General features: G+C 45.4%; 1 protein-coding gene across 4 annotated transcripts in view; it reads left to right on the top strand.

Annotated features, from left to right (window-relative positions):
• Window positions 1–17,219, top strand: part of LOC105023610 (neuronal PAS domain-containing protein 3) — a 265,014-nt gene that overhangs the window by 95,226 nt on the left and 152,569 nt on the right. For all 4 annotated transcript variants that reach the window (XM_020054458.2, XM_010892953.3, XM_010892952.3 and 1 more), the window contains one exon: window positions 634–878. In XM_020054458.2, coding sequence (XP_019910017.1) covers window positions 634–878 — 245 coding nt within the window. The remainder of the gene's footprint in view (window positions 1–633; window positions 879–17,219) is intronic.

Here is a 17,219-nt window from a genome sequence, read left to right as displayed (position 1 = left end):
TCGTGAAACTATTTCAGCTTCAGGGATAGAATGGGAGAGCTCTCTCTCAGACTATTGCAGTGTCTTTGCTTAAAAAAAGGCAATCTGAAAGTCATCGAGCAGGCCGTCTTGTGAGACCCAGGGCCAAAGCTAATCAGAACTTCGACCCGCTTCTAAATTCCAATGACTGAATCAATTGTGGTGAGCGTTCCCTCTGGAGTAGAGTAAGTCACTAACAGCCATGACTGAGTGACGGTGGCTTAATGTGCTGGCTACAATCGCTCTGTAACCTAGACTCAGTTCACAGTATGACAACAGTCACCGTACCAAAACATTTTGCAACGTTAAACAGAGAACTTGCCAATTGGACCAATTCGGGTATTTCAAAATGTCGTAACTAAACAAGTGTCTCTGTATTGGTTGACAACCTGCTTATGGCGCTGCAATGCGCCGAATGAGGTCACAGCTTTCTGTGCTACCTCAACTTTTTAGCTGCGGTAGGACCTTCCTGTTTCTGCTATGCACTGACCAGACCCCCAGTCCGAAATACTAATGCGAGGTAGTGGCGTTTGCATTCCAAAGCAGTTGAAAACAGATTATCTCTGTTGAACGCAGCACCGGACCTTACTCCTCGCTTTTGTTTGGACCGTCCAGGTTGCAGGCTCTGAGGAAGGAGAAGTCCCGGGACGCGGCTCGCTCGCGGCGGGGGAAGGAGAACTTTGAGTTCTACGAGTTGGCCAAGATGCTGCCCCTGCCTGGTGCCATCACCAGCCAGCTGGACAAGGCCTCCATCATCCGACTCACCATCAGCTACCTGAAGATGAGGGACTTTGCCAACCAGGGAGATCCACCATGGAACCTGCGCATAGAGGGCCCACCGCCCAACACCTCGGTTAAAGGTAAGCTCCTTGTCCACCATCCTTCTACCCATGATTCAGTTCTATACCGTTCAGTACCGGATTTTCATGTCAACAGTGCAATAACCTTGCCGGACAGCCGTGTTGTCTGTCTTTGCATGAGCATTGGAATTCTGTCGCTGGTTAAACTGTACGCTGAAAAATGATGTTAAAACATCCACTCCTCTGGGTCATGACAGGATTACTGTACTCAAGCCTAAACTTAATGTTAGAGTGGTAGGGAAATGAAGCACTCTGTTGACTGTCATCTGGTCACAAATATTAAACATTAAAACATGTAACTTTGATAGATGTAAGCTTTGAGCCTGGCGCATGGAGCAATACCGAATCCAAATGTAACTGAATTTACCTTTGAAATTGGGTCTTTGTGCAGTGCACTTAAAGGACATAGAGCTCTGTATATTTTAAAAGGCTTTGCCGGACTCGGAATGAGCGGAAAGATTAAAGTAAATTGCAGAAATGTTCAGTCAATGCGCGCCGCTCACTCTGCCAAGGCGTGGCGCGCACACACATGAGGCACGCACTCACTCAAGCATGCACGGAGGCACGCGCGCCCGCGCACACACACACACACACACACACACACACACACCAGATGGCATCATTGTTGTCTGGCTTTGAAGAGACACATGCATTTTAATGAGAGAATGTATACAGTTTAATTATTTGGGTTTGAGCAGACTTGTGGATTTCCTCCTAACTCAACTCAGACCTATAGCCTAGACTTTGCATTCAATCAGAGATGATTACACAATGCTGCCGGCAGGACTGAACCACCAATGTTTTACATTTGGATATTTTAATGACTACACACACTGGGTTGACGTCTGTCCCCGTCTGCCACTGTAGAACAATGCCCTCCCTCCCTCTGCCGCGCGCCTCGTCCTTCCAGTCCTATCGACAGACACACAGGGCCGGTCTGAATTGAATCACTAACTCACCACATTTTATTTGCAGTACAATCTGAAAGGAGCGGCGTATTGATCCCGTCCCTTTTGTTGCCACGCGTCGCCGCCAGCTAATGGAGACGGCTGACCGTTTCCCTCCAGCCATGAATCAGTGTTTATTTCTGAATAGGCTGCATTAGATGAGGCTGACCGGGAGCTCGCGGCCGCCAGCTCGCGGGTCATGCGTCACGTCGGCCCGGAAGAGATGTAGGTACGACGTGGTTACCGGCAGAGGATGCGGAGGGGTCATACATTCTGATTGGTTTACAGATGTCACCCGCGTACGCGCCCGAGCCAGGTTTAGCGCGGCGATGGAGAGAAAGCAGCAGGGCGGGTTCATTGCTGGTTTATTGTGTCAGATGAGAGGGGGCGGAGAGGCTAGGCCGGGCCCATTTCTCTTCAGGGTTGTTTGTGCTACACGGATCAAGGTTAGCCGCATACAGCAACAGAGTAATATTGTTTCTGATACATGGGCAGGCCAGTTCATTTGGCAGGCCCAGTCCCTCAATCAATTTGCCTTGTGCCTTAGCACACACACCCCTGTCGGTGTTACCATGAATATGTTATTATCTGAGATATGCTGTGGAGAAAACTGAGCCGACTTCTGGCGAGGCATTTCTACTTAATAACTGATGATTGTAACCTTTAGGGAAATCTCCGTACCAGTGTGTCGGTTTTGCAAATCCACTCTGGCTTTAGGAATGGATCTTTGCTTAGGGAAAATTCTCATTCTTTCTTCCTTTTTTTTCCTTTGCAATTTTTGTTCAAAATAAATCCCGGGTTGGAGCTGGCGTTTCGACCGGGTTATGTCTCGCATAGTTGCCACACGTCATTAAAACCAGACTCCATTCTCTGCAATACAAAACCAAGGTGACAAAGCGGAGCATTGGAGGCTCAGATAAGTAATAAAAGCGGCAGCCAATATTACTGGCATCAAAGCTGAAGGAATTTGACCTCCGATTCTCTCCAAACGCTCTTGATTTATTATCATAACTTCCTGCCGTTCCCCCCTTTTCTCTCCTCTCTTGCCTTCCGTTGACCTTTACCGTAATTGACCCATCAACTAATTTTTTCGGAGCGTTTTAACCGAAATTTGCTAGTCTCTGTCAGAGGCGGTTCACATCTGTTGAAGGACACTGCACAAACAAGCGTGACCTTTCTGTTGTTTTGAGGCTGCCGCGTGCCTCCTGACCCCCTCTAACTCTCCACCACCTGGGCCTATTATTATTCATGCATGCAGAGCGGAGGGATCGGAGCGGAGCGGAGGGCAGTCACCAAAATGCCACACTTTATGAACGGTAAGAATGAAATAGCTCCAAAAATATACAAATAAAATAATGCCCTGAGACGTCCTTGGACCGTTCGCGTTTTACGATACATGCGGTAAATTAAATGTCTGTCTGTTTTCTCTCTGCTTTTGGGAATTTGGGTCAGACATAGTTTACTCATAAGGGGAGAACTGCCCCACTGACGGCTAGTGGAATGGATTTGGAGGACGGCAACTGACCGTGTCACCCGAACAAAGTGCTGTTTGTCAGCCAATGATAGCCCTGTTAGATCAGGGCTCAAGCATCGTCTTCAAAGGGGGAACCAACCAGAGAGGCCCACTGCGTGTCCACTCGCACCCTTTGATTTCCGTCAAGCTGTAGGTTACCGAGTGTCCGTCCGTGGAACGGGCTCAGACCCGAGCGTGTTAACGTCCAGAGAATTCAAAAGTAGTGCGCTGCTTAGGGAATAACACCGGCTTAGTTGTTTTAATTACAGTCAGGACAGAACAGCAGAGTGATTTTTGCCAAGGTCTTATTAAATTGCCTGCTGCCAGTGCTAATAGTTTCTTCTATTATATGTGAAATGATTAACCATTATATGACTTACTGTTCATAGTGGCTGTGTCTTCACAAATTGTACTGAATGTTCTGCAAATTAAATTGTCCATTATCAGAAAATACAAAACAAACAAATGCCGTATTTTCACAAATCTACAGCTTCTTTAATCCGCTCGTAGACACTGTATCAAAATCTTTTTCTTTGAAATATCGTGTACGTCCTTATTATACATGGAAAAATGGTCCAGAGCACTTTCTACTTCACACTCTTCCAGCGATTGTACCTGTCACTTGGTCATATTTTCCTAGCCATACCATACCGTTAAATGAATGGAATCACTGCCAAAAGCCCATGTACTTGCTTCAAAGGACACAGCTTTGTCAGTGACTTTTCCCCATTGACCTTGAGGTGTCTGCATGCCCGTTTCTCTTCTCTACAGTCTAGCCCTCTACCTCCCATACGACCAACAAGACATTAAGTAAGGAACTCCTCCCCCTTCCTAGTGCTGGGCGGATGTTACCAATGTGCCACCCACCTGATCAAGGGCCTAATGGAATATGAACTACTATGACTCCACATATCAAACAGTGTTTAGCCTGTTTTCTGACCAGCTGGCAGTCACATCTAGCAGTCAGCGTTCAGTGACCTGGTCCTTCAATATGAAGGGTTTTGGGTGAACAGGTTGGAGCTGAAAAGGCTGCTGATTACAGCACACTTTTCCCTGATGCCCACTGTGCCACACGCGTTGTTGATGGCAACAAGGAAATGAATGGTTCTCATCCTAGATGTCCCCGTCCTGGTTAACTACTGAACTTATGGCGGATAGGGGCCACGGGCTGGAACTGATGCGTTCACGTCACGATACACACTGGGGGCACCAGACACGCTTGGCATATATCCACATTTTGGAAAAATGGCCGCTTATGTTATGTGTATTATTGTGGGGAACGGCGTGGGCTAAACTGCTTCCTATATTTGTCTCTCACTTAATAAGTGGACAGTAATTTGCCCAGCTGCGAATGTGAGATGTTCGATTCCCCAGTCGCGCTGTAAGAAAAATTGAATGACAGTGAGCAAAACAGCAGTAATTATAAAAGTAATTACTAAATGCTGATGATGCCCATAGGCTTTGCATAACTAAATTTAGAAGAGGAAATTGCTTTTGGCTGCATTGGAATGCTGGTGGGCATGTTTGTGTTGTTTTATTTATTTATTTTAGTATGCATGACCAAATAAAGTAATTGCCATGGAAACAATTACTTATTCACCTTTTTGTGGGCACAGACAGCTCTGGGAAGCATTGTTGTTGATCAATGTGTTTTAATGACGGAGAATAGTGTAGCCACTTTGCACATGTTCCTGAATAGATAGCCATTAAATGGAAGACTGAGAAGACTAAACATTGTGGGGGAAATGCAAGTAATTTCCCAAGTAAATATGAAATTACTTTTTTACAAGATATTTTCTGTGGGACATGAAATCACATAGATGTTTGGATGGTTGGTCTTAATGAAGAGTATGTGTGCTTCTGTGTAAATATGGTCCTAATGGCCTATTTCACTCATCAATGGAGACAACAAAGCAAATATTGCCAGTAGCTTATGAGGGTATGGGGCTGCGCTGCTAGGCGCCTTCATGATGTTTTGTATGAGTGTCTTTGTGTGCGGTAATATCACGTGTATTTCCATGTTTATTGACTTTTTTTCTTGTTTATGAACTTGTTTTTTGTGATACTCCCCACAAAACATGATTACTTTATGCCTTTTGTTTTTCAAAGGAAAATTGGAGACCTTGCGGGACAAATGTACAAAAGATCAAGAGTTAAAAGCATTTATTTTTACTATAGTACCTTAGCTGCGCTAGTTGCTCATGTAGCCATGCACTATACCTTGCGTCGGTGGACTCAGTAATTAGTGCTTCTGCAAATGGACCAATAATGGAGAAATAAATCAGAGTGACAGTCGGAATGAATATGGAAAGGCTTGTTTCTAGCGTTGTGACTGGCCGTTTAGTCAGCTGGATCTAATACCCACACAAAGTGGTACAAATCACCACTGTGGGTTTCCAGTATAGAAGCCGGAGTAGAGCAGAGCACTGTTTTCAGATGCCATGAAGGTCTTAGCCTCCTACTCTACCCAAGGTCCTTATACCAAGGACAAGGACAGTTGTGGAAAATAGTTTGAAGAATAGTTTAAAGACTAAACAAACACTAAGAACTAGGTTCAACATAGAAATGATGCGTAATGACATTGGGTAGCTGGAGCAGAATACGGGCCTCTGAACTGTGTTGTGTGTCTGGGATTAAGGAGACATTTGGTAATGTGACTTCTGAAAGGTTCCTGGAGGATCTTTTAGGGGTTCTTCAAATTAAAACTCTAGGGAAACCCCTGTAAGTTCTTCAGATCCTTTAAAAGTTCTCTAAAGAACCGCTATTAAATTGTTCCTCAAAGAAGCTTTTCAGGGACCTTTTGGGGTTTCGTTTGAGGGCGCAAGGTTTTCAAATTGAACTATTTAAAGGAGTTCTTTGAAATACTGTTTTACATTTCTCATTGAAGAATGTATAGGGGTGAAGAAAGAGTGTATTGCATACTGTACTGTACTCGTCTAATCTGGGTTACCTGCGGCACAGCAACCGCCTCAGTTTGTAGAACAGGCCAGCTAGATGACAGGCTGCTCTATGGATTAAGTAGAGTTTGTTTGAAGTGCATTGTCTCACAGCATGAAGGCTCAAAGAAAGTGAAGGACATTTACCATTACAACTAATGTCCTTAATAATCTTGTTAGTCTAGTCCTTCTCAGTACCAGACAAATGGAACATTATTGGCTTATGGAGCCTGCAGTAAATAATTTAGTTTTCAATATTCAGGCTGCTTTGACAGTAAATTAAAATGACATGAAAAGAGCTTGTTGAACAAAGAAAGTATCCAATCAAATTTAATTGGCTTGACTAAGGCAGCAGTAATACGTTTCATAATTAAACTAAGTTGTCTTGGTAGCTTTGCATGAATCAAAATGTCAGAAAGAATTCTGCAATATTGTAGCATTTTCAACATTACAGTGGCGGTGTCCTTTGCCTGGTCAGTGTTTACAGGCTAATGTGACCCTGGGTCCACTCAGGCTGTTATCTCAGCTAAATCACGTCGGCCTGCTCTGCTCTCACCACTTCCGCTGTTGATTTATCCCTCTGACACACTGCAGGTAAACTTCATCATTCTACATTGATAGGGGAAGAGGGAAATAGAAAGCTTGATAGAGAAAGAAAACGAGGGAGAGAGGGAGACAGAGAAAAAGGGCGAGAGAGAGGGAGAGAGAGGGTAGGTATGTCAGGGGAATGTTGTGGAGGACTGTGGCCCCTGTCGTGTTTGTGACGGGTCCTCCCACTCATACGGGACACAAATGACTACCCTAATCATCCAATTTAATCGCACCATTTTCTGGCCCTCAATAGCCGGGCCTGAGCTTAATTAATCACTCTGTTTGCTTGCTGTTTAAAATACCCTCATATCGAAACCAATGGATTTCTACAATTTAAAATGGATCCACCGGGGGGAGTTTCAAGGGGGATACGGGCGGCGATAGAAAATACATTGGCAGGGGTCTGAAAAACCAGCCAATTCATGCGTGAAGCATTTAGCCATTGCCATCTCAACGCATGACTAACAGTTTTCGGTCACCCGTTTCATTTATTAATATCTATAATAAGCCTCTCTCAGATAACAGCCCTCTCTAAAAGCATTTTCTCCCTCTCTCTCCCTCTCTCCCTCCATCTCCCTCTCCCCCTCTCCGCCTGCTTTGCTAAAATGTTGTGGTGTTGATATTATTTGGCCCGGCGCAGATTAAGGACAAGGACGAAGGTGAATTGACTGCACCTGCCCTCCAATGAGTAGTGATAAGAAGGCTGTGGGGGGGGGGGGGGGGCTTCACATTTGGAGGATTCCCCAATGGCTCACTGTTCCCTACACTCCCCATAGGGCTCAGTTCGAAGTAGTGCACTTTGAAGACAGTGTGGCATTTGGAATGCAGGCCGGGAGAGTGTTGGACTGGGAGTGGGCCCGCCAGCAGAGAATCCACATGGTGGCTTCATTATCACTGTCCACTAGGGATGTGTTGATGCGTTGGTGTCAGGAGGAGGAGAGGGGAGGAGAAAAGTACAGGAGAGGGCACCAGTTGCCCTTCTGAAAGGCCACAGAGTGAAGAGTGGGGAGGTTCGGGAAAAAAGGATGCACAGACAGACAGTAGAATGGGCAGGCAGACAGGCAGATGGACAGACAGGAAGGTAGGCGGGCAGACAGACGGAGCCTCAGTACAGTGTCCCTGAGGTCACCACAACTGGGAACGCTGCCCAGTCAATCAACAGATAGCCCCAAGGCCTGTAGCACAGCCTAGCCCCCAGCCTCTCACAGACACACACACACACACACACACACACCACTATCTCCCTTGTGACCACACCAGCCTGTGCTAATGAGAATGTTTGTATATGTATTCATGAATAAAACATGAAGTCATTGTTTTTATCGTTAAGGATGCCGCTTCGCCACAAGTAGCTAGCATGTTGATGCTGTCCGCTGCTTTTAAGTTTCCTCCTGAATTGGTTAGCAGCGTTGGGATGACTTATTGTAGCCGTTTTGAACAATTACACATAACGTAGCCAACTCCTCATCGCACCCTCGCCCTCGCCAAAACATCTCAGAAGGGTGGCGGTTTAGTAAAAAAAAAACATAATTTAACTTTTAGTCCCCAAGGACCACAAGATTAATTTGTGCATTCCTGTCAATCATTCTGTTCAATATACACTTTCTGTAATTGAATTAAAACGAGGGAGGGAGTGTGGGAGATTGAGTTTGTCAGGGGTAGTCTTTGGTTTTTCTGAGCATTTCTGAAAATATCCCGATTGTTATTACACCAAGGATGAGAGAAATACGAAAACGGACAGTGCCCCAAATGGCATCCTGTTCCCTAGGCATTTCATCTCAGCTCTATGAGACCTGGGCAGGACATTCCACAGCATGGGTAACAGTGTGGCGTTTGGCAGGCGTGGTTCTGTACCACGCTGGACTCTGAAGAAGGCGCTAAGCCAATTACTGGTCAAGGAGAAAGATGTGAGCGTTGAGACAAGTCCCGCTGATCCCTGTTGTTTAGCCGGGGTCACAAGGAGCATGTTCTCCTGATTAATGACATCTGTGTGCTCCTCTCCAGACGGCTTGTTTGGGGTGTCATCTATGAAGGAGACGCGTCTGAGCAGACCGAGCACGGCAAGAGCAGCAGTTTAATTGACATGACTAGAGTGTCTAAACCCCCCCCCCCACACTTTTACATCCTCTCATTTGTCTTAACGCGGCAGCGATCAGTGTTCCTTCCTGCGTCTCCTCTTTGCGTCGTGGCAACGAGACGCCAGAAACATGCGGGCTAACGCTGTAAAAGAGCTGATGCCATTAAATGATATCAACATCAAGGTGCCGTTTGATTTTCAACTGGTTTACTTTTTTTGGTGGGGGGGGGCTGCTACAGCATTTTGAAATTAATCCCATAATTAAACCCTGCCAACAAGCAGTTTGTTGTTTATTTATTTATAATTATTTTTGTCTGTAGCCTAGACTACTGGTCGGCTGGAATTTGCATGGCTTTGGATGTTCCGCGGCTTGCCCGTGTCTCACATCCCTCAGTTTCCCTGTGTCTTACATCTCTTAGTTTCCCTGTGTCTCACATCCCTCAGTTTCCCTGTGTCTTACATCTCTTAGTTTCCCTGTGTCTCACATCCCTCAGTTTCCCTGTGTCTCACATCTCTTAGTTTCCCTGTGTCTCACATCCCTCAGTTTCCCTGTGTCTTACATCTCTTTAGTTTCCCTGTGTCTTACATCTCTTAGTTTCCCTGTGTCTTACATCTCTTAGTTTCCCTGTGTCTTACATCTCTTTAGTTTCCCTGTGTCTTACATCTCTTTAGTTTCCCTGTGTCTTACATCCCTTAGTTTCCCTGTGTCTTACATCCCTTAGTTTCCCTGTGTCTCACATCCCTCAGTTTCCCTGTGTCTTACATCTCTTTAGTTTCCCTGTGTCTTACATCTCTTAGTTTCCCTGTGTCTTACATCTCTTTTTTCCCTGTGTCTTACATCTCTTAGTTTCCCTGTGTCTCACATCCCTCAGTTTCCCTGTGTCTTACATCTCTTTAGTTTCCCTGTGTCTTACATCTCTTTAGTTTCCCTGTGTCTCACATCCCTCAGTTTCCCTGTGTCTTACATCTCTTTAGTTTCCCTGTGTCTTACATCCCTCAGTCTCTATGTGTCATGAGCAAAGTCCCTTTACTCTGTATCATAAAGTCGTGGCAAAATTGAAACTACGCTTTCCGCCAAGGTTTGCATGGAAGAAATGCTGCACTATTGCCGCAGCATTTCATTAGATTTTCCTCTCGGGGTCAAAGTATGGAGCCCCACCATGGAAACAAACACGGGTAGTATTTCATTACTGTGGTGAGTACAGCAGCGCTATCTATCCAGGCTAAGCCCAGGTATCTGCTCTCCCCATCAGGACAAAGACCAGGCCTAGTTGGCCTATCAGCCATTCCCATCAGCACAGAGTACAGTGTGTCTTAGCAGCTCTATGAGAATCATACATCATACTGTACTGTAGCAGTTCTCCCCTGCTGTTCTTATCACGCACCTCCCCTATCTCACCTCAGGACCAAGGGCTAATAACAAAAAGCAGAAGCTCCCTCCTTCTCTCATCTAGATGTTCCGGAGCCAAAATTGTTTCATGCGTTATATTAAACATTTTTAAGTTGTTAAAAAAGGGAACATTTTTCACTGGATCCCTTCGTAACACAATGGATTTTAAAGAGAATTGTATTCTATGCAGTATATATATGTATTTATGACCTGATTGGGTCTGATTGGGTTTGTGGCAAAAATACCACAGCTATGATTTGTTCATAGACACGTGGTGGAGTGCCTGGACACACCACTTAGCTGTGGTATATTGACAGTATACCACAATCCCCTACCTATGGTGTTGATAAATATAGTTGTCTTCCTATGGTGTTGTTTAATATAGTTATCTACGTCTGGTGTCATGCAGTGTGATTCTCTGTTAACATATGGCTCTGGGAGGCAGGTTAGATTAGAATGTAAGATCCAAACAAGCAATGTGAAATGACACAACTCCATACAAGATTCATCATACAAGATTCATGATGTTTCTCTTCTCTTGGCCAAGAACAGCTTGAGGAACCCAATCTGAATCGAAACAGAAAGTACTTAATTGACGATTTCTTGAAAATGGCTGTAGGGAAAAACAAAAGAGCAGCTTTGGGTTTCTCAGGGCGTAATAAGCCGTTTCTCATCACTCTCTCTGTGATTGAGTCTATACCAAATCGATTTATTTCTCGGGGTAACTCAGAATAATTGAAATACGGACGACGTTTGGTTCCAATTTACGAGCAATAAAGTTGTAATAGGGTTTTCTCTGCAATTCTACCCTTAATGCACTCATTCTAAAGAGCAGTATTTTGCCAGTCGAACAAATAGCATCACTGGAGCTTATGACCAGTAATAGTCCCACATTGATGCACACATTAAACTTGTTAAATCAATTCTGTGGACACTCTCTAAAGTGGACTGTCTGTTGGCTCTCCCGGCCTACTCAAACCCTCTCCAATGTATCAATCACTTTCATTCCCCTCCTAATGATTCGGGCCTTTTAGTTTGTAATTATTTATGTTGTACAGGCGTAGATATCTAAGTGCCATGTGTATTTATGGGCGTGCTTAATGCTCCCGGTGTACCTACATGTTTCTAATGAAAGTGCGTGACATGACATAGTTCAACCGGAGTTATCTGTGATGGATCTGTGCGTATAGACAGAAACATCACCTCAGCCGACAGTTTTTGGCCTCCGCCCGCCTTTAGGAGCACTGCGCCGTAAACAAACAACACCCACCTGGCCATTAGCTGACCAGAAACATACGCCTCGCGGAATGGCTTCGGTCCTCGACGATGCGGGGTTGTCCTTTTAGCATGACAAACGTGTCCTTGGCCCATGCGTACAGTATTAATGGATTTTGCCGAGAGCTACTTCATTCAATAGTTGCGTGGTTGTGACACCTAGCTATCTTAGACTGTGAGTCGCTCTGGATAAGAGCTTCTGCTAAATGACCGAAATGTGAAACGTAACTGTAGATGTAATGTGAGCGGTACCTTGTTATTTAGTCTTCAGTGGGTGTCATCATGTATACGTTCTCCATACTGACAAGATGACCCAGTAGTCCTGGGATATTTCACTGTTCTTCTATCTTGCGTGCAACAGAACGTACAGGCTAGGCTCTACTGTAAACTTGTCAGGCGTATGCAGCTAGCTAGTTAGGTGTGTGTGTTTGTGTGTCCTTGGTGTGTGTTGGTTCACAGGTACAGTAATTAAACTGTCTGTTTGGACCAATCCTGTTCTGCCTGGCAGGCAGCTGGCGGCTGATGTATTATAGAGACATTCTGCTAATCGATTAAAAGCGCAGAGACAGGGGAGATGTCTGACAGCACTGTACTAAGATGAAATTAGTCAGAGTAGCGGCGGGGGCGGGGGGGGGGGGGGGGTGACGCAGCAACACGACGGCCACAGGTGACCGCTCCCCTCTGGGACTGTGATACCGGGGCTGCTGGGTAGAGGGGACAGCGTGTCCTGAGCCCCATGTAATTAGGACCAGCGCGTTTCGAGCAGATTCCCAAATTACCACCAGAGAGACAGAAAGAGGCCGAGAGGGGGAGGGAGAGAAGGAGAGGGAGGGAGGGAGGGAGGGAGAGAAGGCGAGAGACAGGGGTCGGGAGAGAGAGGCGATGCGGAGAAACAAATAGGTGGCTAGGCAGGGGAGATGGGGGAGAAATCAGGGGGGATGCGCTTTCCAGCAAAGCTTGGCCTCCATCCAGTGTGGCTGAAATTACACGAAATTATTCAGCTGCTGGGGAATGTGGAATCACACTAATTGCCTTTTGAAGTAGCCTGTAGCTGTGGCTGGAAGGCCAAGGCTGGACGCGGCTGGGCTCGCCTGCCGTGGAGAGAGCAGAGCTCCTCAATCGATTTCACAGCTGATATTCCTCAGAATCAACACTTATTTTACATGGTACGCCAGGGCCCCTTTTAAATGTAAATTGGGAGTAAACTGCACTTGTTGGCTGGTCCTCGCTTCTAAACAAGGCGGGAGGGTGTCGGCATGCCGACTTGGAAATAAGGCAGATGTATTTATATTTACTTCAGAGGGTAGAGTGAAACGTTCTGCCTTGGTCTGGGGGTGTAGACCGGCTAAACAACGATGGGGTTAGACAGAACCTACAGTTCTGAAATTTGAGGCAGGCGGTTGCGAAAAGCAAGGTCACACAGTAAGTGAACACAGGACTGGTTGAATGTGAAGCGGTTCGGGATAGGGCCTCGCCGGCGTCACGTAGGAGCTCGTCGGGGGGTTGGTGGGGAGGGGACTGATGATGCAGCTAGCTCTTCCTCGATATCACCGAGCAACACTTTGAGCATCACAGCAGAGGCGCCGTGCTGTGTATCAAAGAGCTGCAGCTAGAGAACCAAGCCCGGGCCTCCATTTGGATGGGAATAAGTCCAACTGAAAGTATTTAGCCTAGCTGCCTCATTATGTTCTCCATTGATCTCTGTTCATTAGCCTGTGCAGCACTAGCTTTCAACCATTTTTCTACTTACTTTATACAACTGACAGGGCTTGTGTCCCAAATGTCGTGTTTTTCACTATTATCGTACCCTACTTTTCTCAGAGGGCTTTGCTGAATGTACCGCTATGTATAGGGAAGAAAAAGTGCCATTTGGAGCACAGAAGGAATCCAAGCTATTGGGTTTTGTGCTTTTTTTTTTTTACGACAAACACATAATTGCTCCTAGTTTAGGCAGCACCGGCTAGACCCTCACGTTCCATTAGGTCATGCTGTTCACAAAACGGGAGCCATTTTATCTCGTTCCAAATCGCATAATCACAACAATTACAAAACCACTTTTTGGAGGTCTGTCACTTCTAACGCTGAGATCACCACCAGCCCATGCTTCCCAGCTTCAAGAGAAGACTGTCTGTCAAGCGACGTGCAGCAAGGGCCCTGTTTGAAATCCTCTGACGCTTTTTTTGGAACAGCACTCTGTGTCTAATGTTGAAACACCTTTCAGCGCTATCCGCTTTGTGACAAACAGTTTCCCTGTGTGTTAAAACGGCTAAAAGGAAAACGCCACTGCCAAAAGATCCCTCGCTACCCCTGTCAGAGGAAGTGTTTGGTGTTGTTGTTCAGATGTGTTTGTGTTGTTGTTCAGATGTGTTTGTGTTGTTGTTCAGATGTGTTGGTGTTGTTGTTCAGATGTGTTTGTGTTGTTGTTCAGATGTGTTTGTGTTGGGTTTCCTGGAAGTCGTTTTAGGGCCGCGTCCACAACGGCTGGCTGGTTTCTGTGTAGATCTCTCCTTTTCGACAGGCATTGTTCTTATATTTTGATTGGGCATTCACCAGCACTATCTACCATTTGTCATCAAAGGGGACAACCCTGGTCTAAAGTAGGGCACCATGTATGGAAGAGGGTGCCATTGACCACAGAGTAGCCGTCCACTAAGTAACATGAGCTCATGCATGTTTCGGTGTTAATTAGGGTAGAGGAAGCGGGTGTCACCTCTCTTTATGTGCTTGTCCTTAATCAATACATGAGAGGTAGTGTGCATTATAAACAGACAGGTCATTTCCCCTCTGCCCCCCTGGGCTCTTCCCATCAATGTCTTAGATCACACACACCCGCTTACGCGCACACACACACACCAACGCACACTTGCGCACACGCACCCAAACACATATGCCCACGCACGCCCACGCACACAAACTGGAGTAAGTAAGCCCACGCTCACATGCACGATTTTGTGATTACAGCCTGTAACCATTTCTCCCCCAACAGTCCTTCTGCTAGGTTTCTACATAAACGGAAACATGTCAAGCTTACTGGAATACATCACTGCACTACTACTGTATTTCCAGTCAAACGAGCGAAAACTAAGGCTTTTCTCGTCTGATTAGTCAGACGATAGCTAGGTGGAAAATACCTTCACACACACATACTCCCAGTTCTCACACACATACACACACACACACACACACACACAGGCAGAACCCGGGGCCCTTGAAACACGTTTGTATTCGCCTCATTACCTTGCAAAGTCAGCTGAGAAACTGCGAGGAGCACCCCCCGCTACTCCAGCCTGGCCAGGTGCTTTGCTGACACGCATATTCTCCACCGTGCTAACAAGCAGACGGCTAGCGAAGGAGTTCCCTCCCAGCACCGCGCCGCACCGCTTCATACCGGGGCGGAGGGCTGGAGATGGGAGCTGAAGGAGGGGGCAGGAGAGGCTGATGGGACTGAGGTGGTTGCTGGTTGAGCGGTCGGGGGGAGGGGTGGGGGGCAGTCGGTGTTGGCCGGGCTGGGGGAGAAGCTGGTGGGACTAAGGTGGTTGCTGGTCGCGGGGACGGTCGGAACTGGCAGGGCTGGGTGAGAGGCTGGAGGATTGCATGGCTTATGCACTCCAGTACAGAGTCCATTTCTGATGGTGCTTAGTTTGCACAACTCCTGCTGACAATGCAGCCGATCTAAGACCCAACTATTCTCTGATGTATCTACTGTGCGTCAGAACACCCACTTCGATGTTGGTCCAATCATCATTTGCTACCTTTTCACAATAATGTTCTACTTCTGTTGTTTTAAACCCCCGATTATCATATCTTCTTTACCAAATGGTATATGGACAATAAATGAGGTGTGTATGATCTAACACAATTCATGGGTAATAGTAACTAAGACAATACATAGGTAGTAGTAATTCTCTGCTGACTTTTTCTACATCCCAAGACAATATGTGGGTAGTAGTAGGTCTCTACCGTCTAAAACAATGTAGTAGGTCTCCACTGAGGGATCTTGATTTTGACCCATTTTAGATGAATTCCAAATAGTAAATGAATGATTGTAACAAATACATTTAATGTATAAAGAGAGTATTGCAATTACAGTACAATTATCAAAGATAACATTTATGAAGTTGCAAGAGCTCAAATGCATGTAGTAAGGAAAATGCGAGAGAGCGCTTTCCCCCATTCTGGTTTATATCCCAACACTGAAGTTGCGGGTGTTGGTTAGTTAACATAAAGATTCAAGCTAGCTAGGCAGTTAAAAGCAACCCTTTTGTCTATGAATGCACACCTTACAGAAACATATGGTAACTATTAACATTCCCATCATTGCTTACTAGGACAGAAATTAAGTACATAGGTATACATGTCTATAATAAATAATGAAGACTCATTGAATATGTAAATACGTAGATTCTTCGAAGTAGAATTGACATTTTTCACTGCCATCTAAGATAATACATAGTTTGTAGTAAGTCTCTACCATCTAGGGCAATACGTTGATAGTAGTAGGTCTCCACTGTCAATGACAATACATTGGTAGTAGTAGGTCTCTACCTTTTAAGACAGTATATAGGTAGTAGTAAGTCTCTACCATCTAAGCCAATACATAGGTAGTAGTGGGTCTCTACCATCTTAGCCAATACATAGGTAGTAGTAGGTCTCTACCATCTAAGCCAATACATAGGTAGTAGTAGGTCTCTATAATCTAAGATGATACAAAGCTAGTCGTAAGTCTCAACCACCTGAATAATATTCACCATTAGAATCTGGACATGTATTCTCTATTTCTGTCTCAGTCATGTTTCCATGTTTACATGATGCCCAGGACACAAGCCAATACTAAAATTAGTCCTCTGCTGTAGTAAACTGTCCTATTCTGCCTTCCTTGTCCTCTCTTTAGCACATGATAAAATGCTTGCCCGCTGCCTCAACCAATCATGTTTTCAGTAGAGCAGTTAAGCTATTTTATGGCAGGCACCCTCAAAGCTGTAGAGTCTTAAATTCTCCCTGTAATGGTAGATTAATTTCAGGCTGCCTAATGCAATCCAGGACAAAATACTTTAAACTCGTTTGGGGGGGTGTGGTGGAATGAAGCAATCCGTGCACAAAAGCAATCTCTTTGCAGGAAGAAAACACCATTGATACTTCTTCCCTCAGAAAGAGAGAAAGAGAGAGAGGGGGAGCATCACCAAATCTCAAATGAAACTGTTTCCTTCAGCTAATTTCCCACCCAAGGGCGTGTGTTTCAGGATGCTGTGCCGTCTCTTTCTGCAACACAAACAGCTCCAGAGCAGCGCTGCAGAGGCCATGTATTCACCAATGTTCTTTCAGTGTTAATAAACCGCCCTGTAAACAGAGGACGATAACACATGGACAAAGATAAGAGCTACAGTATTACCTTCAGCAGCTTGCCTGCCACTATAAAGGAATGGATCTGTCTGTCTGTCGGTCTGTCTGTATCCATTGCGTATAAAGATAGACAACCACATTTTTCAGTAGTGGGAATAATGTACAGCTATAAGCAGCACTTACTTTAAACACTAAAAAGTTAAACAGTATTATCAGAGTGCTATAACCTTGTTGTAGTAGGTCGCTATAACCGTATTGTATTAGGGAGCTTT

This window comes from Esox lucius, chromosome 15, assembly GCF_011004845.1.
Source record: "Esox lucius isolate fEsoLuc1 chromosome 15, fEsoLuc1.pri, whole genome shotgun sequence".
Classification (NCBI taxonomy): domain Eukaryota; kingdom Metazoa; phylum Chordata; class Actinopteri; order Esociformes; family Esocidae; genus Esox; species Esox lucius.
This window is presented reverse-complemented; position numbering and strand designations above follow the sequence as displayed.